We start from the raw sequence: 14,097 nt of genomic DNA, 5'->3' as shown, positions 1-14,097 counted from the left end.
CATTTTTGTGGTGTGAAATGTGCATCTAAAAACCCAGAACAAAAGCAAAATACCTTGTAAAGAGGTTGGCTGAAGTTGGTGTCATTATCCACAATGACACATTGAGTTTTGTACCAAAATTGGTTGAAAGGCCAGTCAGGGAGGAAGAAGTCATAACATCAAAAGCAACATAAAAAAAGCCAGATTTCAGCTTGCAAAGGCACACAATAATGGATATCTTTAACGTCTCCGTCGCTAGAGGACCCAAATTTGGGTCCTCGGCGCTTGCCGCAACAAGATCAATTAAAAACACATGCTATACATTTATCAATATAGGCATATTGCATATCCACATAAAGGGAAAAAGCTCTTCTAAATGATAAGATCGATATTTTCTTCCTCAACAACACCCAGATTGAACACTAAGCAGATTAATAAAAAGAAACGCAATTAGACGCTAACGAGGCTAACGAGGCACACCCGGTAAAAAACGCAATAGTAAAAGAGCAAGGAGGCCCGATGTACAAAAACTATTAATCAGAGTAAAGCCGAAGCTCTGAGGTTTTTAACAATACTAGAGTCACCACGCTACGTGCAAAACTCAATGAACCAGCAGCTAAAGAAGACAAACAGAAATAGCTCATTTCACGAAGCTAAAATCAAAAATCCAGTCCTACCTTCGCCGTTTCGTGGTCATAATCCATATTAGAGTAAATATTTCCACCTGGTCCGATAATCCCTTTTCCCTGAGTACATCTCAAATGGTTTTTGGTTCGGCGCAGAGGCATTTCCGTGTTTTATGGGGATTGACGTTACGCCGGGTGAAAATTGGTCAATTTACGTCACATGCCTTTTTTTAGCTGTAATTGGTGAATAACTTTAGTTTCCGTATTAATGTCAACGCCCTCAGATTCTATTGGCTCTGACGGTTCGAACGACATGTCAATCGTCAAAATTGACCAATGGGTTCCCGAGAAACTGCCCCGCGTAGTTTTGAAAAAATGAATGGGGAATTGGGAGGTTTTACGCACAGAGCGCAGAGCGCAGCTATTGTAATGTAATTATGAGATATATTAGTTTTTACTTTGATCATATCATTTTGACAACTTAGTTTTCATTGCTATTTGCATTTTCATTGTTATATAATTCTATTTGAAGTGTTATTGTGAGTTAATCTGGTCCATTTTCAGTCTATTACAATTTGTCTATTTTTTTTCTCTTTTTATGAATGAATGCAATGTGGATTTTTCAAAAGAACCCCCAAAAACAATTATTAGATGTAATTACTTATTTATGATAAATAATAATGTATTATATGAAAAGAATAAATGATTAAAACAGACCCTACAGAAATAAAAACTAAGAAAGTTCAAATGGCACAAATTGTGCCAAAATGGCTCATTTGGAAGGTCCGCCTAGATTTTTATCTAGTAGTACCTCTCTAAAACTCATATGATTAACTTTTTTTTCATGAAACTTGGCACAGTAAAAGGTCAGATTGTGTACTGTTGTTGCTACTTTTTTTGGCTTTCACTGCATGTTTTGAAAGGAGCATTCATAGATTGAAGTGGTTTTTTTTAGGCGGAAATGGATTTTTTTCTTAATTTCTGCTGTTTATCATATTAATACACTTTCCTCAGTAACAGGCAGGATGGTTTTTAGAGTTGTAACATGTTCTCTAGGGTCTTGCCTTTGTTTTGATACCAAAACAATTAAAATAAACTCTGTAGTTCTTGAGATACATTCAATTCATTTTGGGCATGTTATTTTCAGCCATATTGCTCAAAAGGAGGCCATGTGCCGATCAGGTTTGTGGCCTCTGGTATTTGGCCACTATGACAATAATTACATTTGAAAGAAAAAGGAAGTTTTGGAAGCTGAAGAACACCATCCTAAGTGACAAATACAAGGTTGGCAGCATTATGTTGTGTAGATTTTCAGTTTTTTTTGTAAGGCTTTATTGGCTCTAGTGGCCTTTATTTGATAGTGAATTGACAGGAAAGTGGGTAATGAGAGAAGGGGGATGATTTGTGGAAAAGGCCACCAGGCCAGAAATCAAACTTGCAACAGCCGCATCGTGGGAAACACATGGGCTGTGCCTAACCCCTGCACCACCACAGCACCCCAGTGCTGTGCTGGGTTTTTTTTTTTTATTGCAAGCATGCTTCATTAAATAGACGGCATCACAAGAAAAGAACATTTTGTGCAAATATTAAGGCAATATCTCAAGACATCCGTCAAGCGACGTTAGGAGTTACAGCTTGGCACAAATAGACATGTAAATGGATAACTAGCCTAAGTATACAAGCAAGGCAACTACAAAGCAGCTTATGGCCAATAAAGTTAATATTTTGGAGAAGACATGCCAATGCCCTGGTCTCTTTTCCATTTGTTGAAATGTAATCAGGACGTTTTTGAGGGCAAAAAATGTATTTTCTTTGGATTTTACTATTGTTAAGTACAACATTCATTTTTGTCCTTTGTTCATTATTTATAATCTTGGGGTTAATTTTTATGTCTACATCCAGCATCTGCCCATCAACATAATCACTGTTTCCTTTAACCCAGTTTAGGTAATCAGTACTTTTTTTTCTCTAGATAATGCTAGTCTATTTGTTTGCTTGACAATGCCTCCTGTTTGAACTTTGTGTTAATCACTTTGTTTTGAACTTCACCATGTATGAGGGCTCTTTAAAAAAAGACTGATGGATTTCTCACAAATTTGCGATTTTTCAGAAATCTGGCAAGCTTTAAAGAATACTGATCACACCAAAGTGACTTACTGCATGGAAAAATAGAGATCATAACAAAAAAAAAATCTATTCCATGTGACTATAGGCTGAAGGAGCAAGCTGACCTTGTAAGAACCTGTTTCCTTTACTCCATCTGCCACTAAAATGGGGTCAAGACTTATACGGTCCTAAGCTTTAGAAAAGCAGCTCCCTTAAGTTGAATATCCTAACTAATTACCTAAAACTTCATAAGTTTGTTAGTAGAAAAAAGGCTTAATGACATCTTGTTAGCAAGGACCCTTTTGGAAGTTTATTCTCTTTCAGAGTTTTGAAAATTAATGTAAAGTAACTAAAACTGTGCAGTTTGGAGGTACATTCCCGTTCTGATGTCATGCTTCTTTCCAATTCACCAAATTTCTACTTCATTCATGTGAGCACTTTAAAAGATTTGTTACTGTTACTCGATTTTTGATTTTGTTTAGAACACAACGGTGGATCACATTATGGCATAAATCACAGAAATGAAATGTTCCATTTCTATTTTCAAGCATCTTAACAAAAGTCATTTGAATGTTGAGTAGCCATGGAGCAGAGGTTACCACATTTCAAACCACTCTTTGGATAATCAACCGAGCACCAAGAGCTCCACACATCAGAGTGAGCTTAAAGCATAGCACAATGCTTTAAGCTCTGAAGCAGAAAAATGAGGACCAACCACATAAAGTAATACGTTTGGTTTTGTGTTAAGTGATCATTATTAAAACAAGTCAGCAAACTATTAGTAACTGTCAGTTACTTAAATCCAGTGTTTTTGTGTGTTTTTTTTAGCTCATGTGGGTCAGCAAACACTAACCTTTAGCCAACTGTGAGATGTGGAGGGTAGCTTTTATGCTTTGTCCCAGGCTACATCCCTGTAGCCCCAGAATTTGGACACATCCAGTGTAACTAGACAGCAGCAAGACTTGTGTTTTAGATGAGCAACATCTCCACCTGGGTTTTGATCTGTTCTGAATTTTCATCACAATTGCCATAGAAAAGAACTGGCAATCACAATTGAGATACTACAATTATGTGAATTAGAATCAGTTGTGCAAACTATACTGTGTATTACTAGTCTTAATTAAATTCACACAAGGACGGATCAAAGCTCTCTAAATGTGATACCTAGAGGCTAGGTACAATTTCTTCTAAAAGCATATTTGTCCTCTTCGGGTTACCTTTACTGGGATATTGTCACTTCTTTGTAAATTAAGGCAAAACTGTTTTCTCATCTTTGCTTTGAGAAAATGCCTCTTATCATGCTGTGAATCATTTGCCTGGGAAGTGGAAACTCAGATACGGAGTGATATTACACCCAACACTGAATGTTTTCAGTTATTGTACTAGTGGGCTAACTGTTAGAAATACCAATCAACAAGGATGTATTTCTCTGCATTATCATGTATATCTGTCTGTGAATATGTTCCCAAATAATTATAAGTCCAATTGATTAAGTGAGATATAAGCTGTGAAAAGTGAAAATAAGAATCTAATGACCAAAATGTTTACAAAGTCTTTATTGCGGGACACATACACTTTATAATGGATTTTGGGCTTGAGATGGGTGAGAAACCTTCCCAAATCTAGACAGTTTCAGGCAATTATTCTGACCAATTCCGACTTCCTGTAACTGTAGCCAGGTCCCAGAACCTTTGAAAAGTTTAAATAAAAAAAGCACAGAACTTAAAACACATCCAAGACTTTTCAGAATCAATTTCTTCTTACTGGAATCAAAACTAACCGCTACAACTCCTCCTGTCGGTTTGCATTTTAAAAAGAGGACAGGAAGGTGCGACTCAGAAGGTGGAGCAAAATTTTGCTCACCGAAATACATTCAGAAAGTCTTTGTGAAAGCGCCCGCTTTACAGGCAACGTTGTCCGTGCTGAGTCAATTTGAAGAAGTTGATGTGAAATGATGAGAGTTGACAGTTTAGAGAAAAGTTCAATATTGTCAGTGTGATCTCTGCAGTTAATTGGATGTTCTTTGCAGCCTGTACACAGTGGCAGTGTGGACAGGTGCACCGGGATGGTCCGACACGATCCATTGTTAGACATTGACTGCCTGACACACAGACGGGTAGTGGGGCTAAATCCCAATGATCCTAATTGGATTTTAGAGACTGATTGACATGCAGTCCGGTTCCACTGTATTTTTGGCATTCCACATGCAAGGAGGATCTAGTCCATGTCCCATGCAAAGAATAGTAAATACAAGGGGCTTTGTGTTGGAATCCCATGTAATGTCAACAAGGTGGCGGCTGGCTCAGATTAGAAAGAATTAAGCGGAACAACACAAACTGTTTTTGTCAGATTTTGTGTGTTTATGTATATATTTAGTGCATGAACCACACAAGAAGGTGACTTAACGGGGGGGAAAAAATAAGAGCAACAGAAGCTCTGCATCAAGGCCTTTTGCAAAATTTCCTGGTCTCTCTTGAATTGGAGCAAGTGACCTTGCTGTACCTCCACTCTGCCCAGATCAATACTTTCCCAGGATTTTACAGCAACATGCTTTGATGTTCCCTAGCCGAAGTAAAAAGAGGGGGAAAGGGCCAGAAGAAAATAAAATGAGAAAATGCAGGATGGGAAGGGATGGGTGTTAAGGTGTGGTGAAGGAGAAATGTATGGAGGGGAAGAAGGAGGGAAAGCATGAGAGGGATGAGATGTACATCGGGGGCGAAAGAAGAGAAGACAGGCGAAGGGGCGAATGGAGCCGGATGGATAGAAAGAGGGAGGGAGCAACGATGGGAACAGTGATCTGTCAAAGCAGGCAGACTTCTCCTCCGCCCAGTAATCTGAGGTACAGTGTTTGTTTATCCTCTGTCCTCATTTAGACACAGGGACAGACCTGGGGTGGGAGGGGAGGCTGTTGGCCATCTCAGCAAGCCCATTTCCCCAACCCCTATTGTGTAGTGAATACAAAATAGTATTTGGCTAACCAAAAAACCCTCCCTGAGGTTTCTTTGGTGACAACTGAAATACAGATACAGGGCTCATACAGGACACTTTCCCATGCAGGGAACAAATGATTAACATTCTCAGAATTCTCCAAATCTTTTATTCAGATAGTCAAGGCTGACTGTATCTGTAAAGTCTGAAAGCATATCCAAAAGCCTCTACTTGTGTTTTCTGAGGCTGTCTGTGCTGCGACAGCATCTGATTCTCCTCCGTGAGCCAACAGAAACATCTCAATCCCACACACTTAACACTCACACAAAAGAGGTGATGCGAAGGGACACGAGCGCGCGAGCGTGCACGATGGCGAGTGTGTGTTTTGGTCTATTCAGGCTTGGCCCTGTCTTTTATGGCTTAGGTGAGTGGGGCTCAGCTCAATAGATGCGACTGGGCTCGGAGTTGTACCCTTTCTCATCTTTTCTTCCACTCACAAAAAACAGGGAGAACTCGGGACAAAAGATCCAATTACATGGCAGTAAAAGCAAAAGAAACAAACCCAGAAGTTGAGCTCACAAAATGTGCCCACGCGGACCTGGACTCTAGCAAATACACGCTCACACTACCATGCACCCACACACACACACGCATACACACTGACAGTTTAACACACTCCACGAGTAGCAAAGAAAATGGGAAAATACAGAAAATCTCTTGTTACAGACAAATTACACACTCGTTCTGCAGGGCATAAATGTATTATTAACAAGGATAAATATAAAAAGGTTCAGTCAACAATGACTTAAGGAACTAAATTCAACGTTATTACTGATTCAGTAATAACTGCATAAAACATTCAAATAGATGGAAAAAAATTGTGCAAAAAAAAAAACCAGCTAATCAAATGCAAATATACAGTAAGCAGAAGAAGAAGAAAGGAAAAATGTGTTTGATTGATTATTTTTGTTTCAATGTTTTTTCAGTAATAATTTTTAGACTTTTGGAAAGGTTTATTCTTCCTTTTAAATGGTGTGACATTGGTGAGGAAGACGTGTTTGTGAGTCGAGCTGCGGAGTTAACTATGTGGGCTGCATTCATAAAAAACTTGCCAAATCCTCTCTGCCAATGCCAAAATGCTTATTCAGCTATTGACTTTTGTTTGGTGTAATTTAGAACGAGGCAAAAAGACGACTTCAATAATTCATAGAGAAAACAGAAAATGTAAAGTTCAATAAGACAGTCAATACATGAGGGTTAACAGGCAAAATGTGAGGCATCACGATTTAAGAATTTTTGTAAGATGGAGTAGAGGCTGCAAACAGTTGTGTGAACTTGATTGCATTATTTTCTGATTGTAGTCAAACATATATGCATTTGCAAACAGCACTTTAAATCATATTTGTACATTTTTATAGCTGACATTGTCATTATTAATTCACTAAGTCACATTTTTTAAAGAGAACTTTGTGCACAGTTCGGCAATTTAATCTCACTAGTTATTATTAATGTGTACTTTAAGTTTGATTTGAAATCAATTATATCTTAGAAACAAGCCATTTCATTTGAAAATGTATCTTGATAATTACTGAAACCATTCAATACAGAAAGAAATTTATTTTGTCCGCATCAATCATTTATTGGTTAAATAATTCAAGTTTGTAGAAATGAGACATATTGGTAATTTACAACCATATCCACGTGGCAAACACGGGTCTTAGTGATGCATGGGAAAACCTTATAAAAATGACAAAAGCTTGGCACCTCCTTCCCATGTTAATCACTAGCTTGGTCACAAACTGTTGTGGGATGGCATCCTATTCTTCAACCAGCATTTCCCACAAGTCACCCTTGTGTTGCTCTGTCACAAAGAACACACCCAAAATGATCCCACAACTGTTTAATGGCGTCGAGGACATGCTATTCCATTCTCTCCACTCAGTGGCGCAAAAAGTGTATATGCAGCGCATGCAACGCATAAGGGCGCAGCACCAGAGGGGGCGCCAAAACCCCATCTGTAGGGGGCGGCGCGCCGATGACGCTTTCCCATACACTTCAGCTCGCCTTACGCTCCTTAGAGCGAGCATGTTTCCACGCTCCTTCAACCTTCCTTCGAGGGGCGCCGTTTTACTTTTTCGCATCCACCTGAATAATGTGTAGTTGCGCCACTGTCTCCACTCCTGGTATGATCACACTGTCACACTAACTTGACTCATTTGTATTGGCAAAGAGGATTTACCAAGGAAACCACCAACTGAACTCTCCTGCTCAACCCACAAATGTGCTTTCCTTTCAAATATGCCATTGAAAAGGAAATAAACCAGCTTTCTGATAGTACAAGGTTAATTGCCAAGAGGCTTGATACAATATAGATCAAGCTTCTTGATACAATTTACATTGTAGATGTATCAACATTTAAATGCAATGTATCAACATTTAAATGTAGATCCTTACATTTAAAGATGAAAAAAAAACATTTTGTGCAAATTCTACGTCTAAATACCTAAAAATAAACTTATTGTACAACTCTGCAAAACTCAGATTTAAAGTGGTAGACATACGTGAAGTTGAAATATGTATTTTAAGGACATTTGTCAAGAACAACTTTTTGGAATCAAAACAAAAGACATGTTTGTGTTTGAAACATTTTTTTGGAAGCATGCAAAAGTTGGTGTTTTTTACCGTGGCTAAGTGGAGCAATATGAGCTTATGTCAGTCTGAGTGGTTGTTCTGCTGGTTTATTTTGCCTCTGTGAAGTTCAGTGGCAGACCCACCGACTGGGTACAAAAAAAAAAAAAACTGTCGCAGAAAAAAAAAAAAAAGAAAATTTTCTTGAGACAGCGAGAGAGAGCCTTGCAAAATGTTCTCTCACTTAGTCACTGCCGAGTAGCCATGGCATCACACACAAAAACACACGCGAACACACACACATTAAAAACACACATGCATTGAGGTCTAACCTAGTAAACTGGCTCATAGTCATTTAGTGCTACTAAGGACAGAAACCGCTACATACAATGCCTTGCAACAGTACCATGTCAATTGTATTTGTTTTTTTGTTTTGTCATGTTACAATGGAGCAATTAAAGGAAAAGGAACATGGTGTTCAATTGCTTTTTTTTTTCTCCCATAAAACCTTGCAAAGTGTCTCTTGCATTTGTATTCAGTCATCCTGAGTCAATACTTTGCAGTCACCATTCAAGAGTTTTCCCGCGTATCATAGGGTTTTTTCCATAACATTTTTGCAATATTATGAATTTTTTAATTTTTTAAGAAGCACATCATTCCATTTTAATTTATTCTTTCAGCTGTATTAAATACTGACTTAATAAATAAATAAAAACGTGCCCCCCCCACACTTTTAAACAGGAAACTATTAGGTTGTTGAATAGAAAAAAGAGGAAAAGAATAGAATATGTAAAACATTTAATCCCCATAGAAAACTATCATTTAAGTTAAGGACTAACTCAAAAACAAGCTATAAAAATAAAAAAAACAACTTTAAATATCCCTGGGAGGACTGGTAACTGCACATTATGCAAAAACACTAACAGGCTTCTTGTTATAGTGCGCCTCTAAATGGGCGCTTATTGCTGTTCTCAAAGAAACGTTAAAAATGAGCTTCCATGAAGAAGTCAAGAAAGCCCTTACCATCAACCCTTGTCATTGGTACTACGTCTATCTATGATGTCAAAGCGTTTTTTTTTTGTTTTTTTTTTTGGGGGGGGGGGGGGGGGGGGGTTGCTTAATGCCCTCTGATTTATGCATTTTTGGTTGAGATTTTGATGCTGTCTGAAATGCAGCTCGACCGAATGAGCGCTATGATGACTTAAGGAGATTTTCGAGTGTTTGTATTTCAAAACATCACCATTTAAAGTGACTTTTGCATCTGTGTCATCATTAAATGGAGTACAATAATTCCACACACGACTCCATTTGGACTGTTTCACTCCGTGGGATACCTCTGCCACGATTGTTTCTTACAACCATCAGCTGGCTCAGCTTAAGAATGAGCAGTGGTGCCCTCTTCTGGATGGTGGCCACACTACAATCCTGAAAGGACGTCTATCTAAGCGAACGTTATATGTTAATGAAATAGAACAAAATGTTAACCTAATAAACCAATATATATGTGCACTTATACACGACACGTATATATCCAACAAACATGCATGTGCATACAAATCCATTAACATAAAAAAAAAAAAACAAAAGAAACATTAGATGCCTATAGTCAGCACGCACAAGTCAACACACACCTAAATCCTTCCGAGAGTTACTTGTGTTTAGCTCAATCTCTAATCAATTCTCAATATCTCTGCCGGGGGGAAAAGAAGCATTCTCATGTCATGATGCTACTGCCACGGTGTATCACTGTGGGAATAACATTAGGATGATTTGTTTACGCAAAATTTTATTTAGGAGTGTCAAAGTTAAGGGGGATAAATACATATGCATGCCACACTTCTCAGATTTTTTTTTTTTTTTTTGCAAAAAAAAAGTTGAAAACCACGTATTATTTTCCTTCCATGTCAACTTTGTTAATGTGATAAAGTTTAAGGGTAAAATTTAAAGGATTTTGCAAGGCACTGTATGCTGCATCTAGGGGGTCGACATATGCATATACTGTGAGTTAGACGGCGTGTCTCAGATGTGCGAAACAAGCAGTGTGAGCACAGCTTCTGTAAATAGATACTTACAGGACAGGGAGTGTCCTCCTTTGGGCAGGTACTCATACAGCAAGGGGTTATCATCTCCCATCATCTCAGCCCGCAGCGACAGCAGGCTGTTCTTACTCATCAGTGCTGCCTTCAGATTGGCTACGGATGAGATGCCTCCGCCTCCCGCCCCTCCGCTGGGCTCCTCCGATTCGTTGGCGCCCAGGAAGCTCGACTCTGTGGCGAGAGTCTCTTCCTGCTTGAGGAAGAAATCGAGGCGCTCGCCGCGGCTGTCTGAGCTGTTGGGTTCGGTCACGTCTGCCCCTGAACGGAAAAAAAAAAAAAAAAGGAGGCAACAAAGGATGAGTATGCAGATCTGACTCAGTGACTTGAAATGTTTTTAGTGTCTGAAAAAGAAATTTAATAATGTTTGATGTCTCCCAGAGAACACTGATAATTAATTTCAGGGATTACACGCTTCTCTACAGGCTGAAAATCCTGTCATTCTTGACAAAGAGGATGAAAAAGGCATGTTAAAACCCCCAAAACTCTTACAATGTGCTCATGAAGTTGTCACTTTGGCAGTTTAAGGGCTTTGACCTGATGATGGAAACAGCTGAAGTGCAAAATGGAAAAAAAAGAAAGAAAAAACCCCCGAATAAAATCAACATTTACACACAGAGGTTTCAGAAGCAGGTACCAAAGCGTCACAGCTCTGATTCATCTCCCTCTCTGCTTGACTCCCTAACATATCTCATCATTACCAGTCAACACTAAAAACAAGGAGATCATAAAGAGACAGTGAGAGAGAGGGAGAGAGAAAAGGCAGAGACAGCCGTAGTGTGCTTGTGTGTTTGTTGCGTCTGTATGTGCGCATTTAACTACCGGAGTCACTGAAAGCAGGGAGACGCTGTCAGCCATAGCCGTTTTGCTGTAGATCTACGAGACTGTCAGACAACACTGCTGACAACGGCGCACCAAACACACATGCACACACACATCTACAGACATACACTGTCTCCTAATTGACATTTACCTGATGCAAGGTTGCTTTCTCTTAGAGGGAGAAAAATACAGAAGACACATCGCTAGCTTAGAGACTTTGAAGGAAAAGATTGTCTACATCTAAAGCAAACACAGACATCTGAGCGATAATGCAGATTTGCTTTAAAGGGGGTGGGAGGTGGTGCATAATGATGTGTGACTGCTCCCAACACAAAGCTTCAGAAATCCTGGTATGCAGTGACTTGCAAAAGTATACATACCCCATTGTGTTTAGCATTACAGCCACAAACAGGAACAGTTTTAAAGAAGTGTTTTGGATGAAAGGTGAAATGCCTTCAGCAAAAATATAAATATATATATAGTCCAGTTACCCTCCACTTAAGCACTTAGAAAAGTCTGAAAAGTGTGGTGTGCTTTTATGTTCAGCACCATTTATTCAATACCTCTGTGTAAAAAAATCCAATTCGGACAATTGCTTTCAGGGTCCACCTGCTGAAAATAGAAATAGAAAAAAAAAACATCCCAAGACATGACTGTTTACCTAAATGTATCGACTGGGAAAAGAGAGCAGCAATTAGAGAAGCAGCCAAAAGACCTTTAGTTATTATGAAGGAGGTGCAAATATCCACAGCTCAGGTGGGTTAATCTGTCAAAAGGACAACTATTAGTTATGCAAGAGAAGCAAGAAGAAAGGCATTGACGGATGTTTGCTGCCATACTTAAGACAGAGATGGCAACAGGAGACCGAAATGTTGCTCTAAATGCACAAATTTAAGTGTAGAGAAACCACACAGTGAAATAGGTGGTGGTAGCAGCATCATTCTGTGGGGAATGGGAAGCTGAGGGGAGTCAAATACAGGACAAAGCTGGAAGAAAACCTGCTAGAGGCTGTAAAGCACTTTGAGCTCAGGCAGTGATAGTCAGAGCTAAAATGGAACATTTTCATCAGTGTGTTAGAATAAAATTCAAACTTAAATCCAACTCAAAATCTGGGCGAACTTGGTCTGATGTGCACAGATGCTCTCCTTTCAGTCCGACTGAGCTTGAGATTTTTTTTTTGCGAAGAAAAAGGGAAAACATTTCCGCCTTCAGATATGTAAAGCTGTTAGAGAATTACAGCCCAAAAAGACCTGCGGCTGCAGTAGTGGCAGAAGGTGGTTCTTCAAAGTATTAAATCCGGCCTGCTGAATAAAAATGCTTTAGATTTTCATTGGAGAGCAAGTCTAAAAATCCTGTGAGATTTTCTCTCGACTGCACAATTATGCATTACTTTTTGCTGGTCTATCACACACAATCCCATTTAAATAAATTGAAATGTGCGGTTGTCACATAACAGACAATTGAAATTTCACTTGCAGCAAATGAGGAATAAATAAAGCGAAGGAAAACACCGGTTTGATGAAGGAGCGTGCAAAACAGAAATGAGCAGTGAAGAAAATGAAAGTGTCTCTTCCAACTACGTCGAGCTCGGGCAAAAGTGTCTGCTGTGCAGCTCAGAGCTGCTGTCTACTGCAGGGGGAATCAAGGTGGTCAAGGTGACAGAAACAGTAGTTTGCCTGCACGTCTGGAATACCGATGGGTCTACAGTGTTCACACACACACACACACACACACACACACCAGACATTTTTCATGACACTCAGATCAGTCCTGAGGATGGATATCCTTTATGTATGCATGTACACAGATTTGAGCAATCTTGAGATCACAATTAGATATAGTGGCTGGAAGAAGCGGATGAGCTGTGACAAATAAGAGTGACATCCATATAAAGTTGTCTGTTCCCCCATTCAACTATCAGACTCATCAGATGATGGGAAAAAAGGAGATATAGAGCTAAAGTAGAGGAATAGAGAGAAGGCAGATAAGCAAAAAAAGAAAATGTAGGGGAGAGAAGAAAGCGGGGGAGTATAGCTAGGGAGGAGGCACAAAAAACATACTTGCGTGCATCCATACACACACGCACGCACGCACACACACAAATCCATCCCACCTGCACTCACACCCACACAAACACACAAAGTTAATTAAGAAGGGGGTGTAGGGGTTGGCGCAAGGGGCACGAGGTGCAGGAATTCATTAGAGCTCTGCCCCCTCCTTCAGTGGGCAGCCCAGCAGCCAAAGGAGTCAATCAATAACATAGATCTGCTGTTGGCCAACAACAACAATACACACACAGAGAGAGCAAAGGGAGGATGACAATTGGAGGGAGAAGACGGGAAGGAGGCAGAGAAAAGAGCATCATCTCTGACCCCCATGTGTCCCACCACTCATCTGTTTATTGGACGACTAAATGAACCCTGACCAGTCTTTCCCGCGCCTTCGGAAGACGAACATCCACAGATGGAACATGTCAGCCCTCCTCGCAGCCATACAGTAACAATGAATCAATTGCAAGACGCTCGATTTAGTCTTATGGAAAATGGGTCATGTCAGGAATGTCAAACTTGTTTTTTTTTTTTTTATGTGTAAATTTGCAGGTATTTTACACAAGAGTGACAGGAAGGGGTCTGTTGTACAGCAGAGTTTTTTTTTTTTTTAAGAATGCAGATTAACCTCAATAAAAAAAATGCTCTTATTTTAATTATTTAGTTTAGATTAATCCCATACAGAGAGATGTAGGTTTCAATCACAGGTCATCACTTAAGAAGCTGGCCGTTCACAGAGTGCTGTATCCAAAGGTTTTAATGAGAAGTTGAATGGAAGGAAAAAGTGCTGTTGAAAAATATATTTTTCAAGAGTTTTATAGACAATCACAAGATGTGGACTACAGCATGGAGTCAATGCTCCAAGAG

General features: G+C 39.4%; 1 protein-coding gene across 2 annotated transcripts in view; it reads right to left on the bottom strand.

Moving 5' to 3' along the window:
• Positions 1-14,097, bottom strand: part of zbtb46 (zinc finger and BTB domain containing 46) — an 89,238-nt gene that overhangs the window by 16,721 nt on the left and 58,420 nt on the right. For both annotated transcript variants that reach the window (XM_017305708.2, XM_008413919.3), the window contains exon 4: positions 10,340-10,621. In XM_017305708.2, the coding sequence (XP_017161197.1) occupies positions 10,340-10,621 (282 nt within the window). The remainder of the gene's footprint in view (positions 1-10,339; positions 10,622-14,097) is intronic.

The sequence above is a fragment of the Poecilia reticulata genome, chromosome 7 (assembly GCF_904066995.2).
Source record: "Poecilia reticulata chromosome 7, P_reticulata-male-v2, whole genome shotgun sequence".
NCBI classification, from domain to species: domain Eukaryota; kingdom Metazoa; phylum Chordata; class Actinopteri; order Cyprinodontiformes; family Poeciliidae; genus Poecilia; species Poecilia reticulata.
Note: the sequence above shows the minus strand (reverse complement) of the source record. Positions and strands in the feature narration are given on the sequence as shown.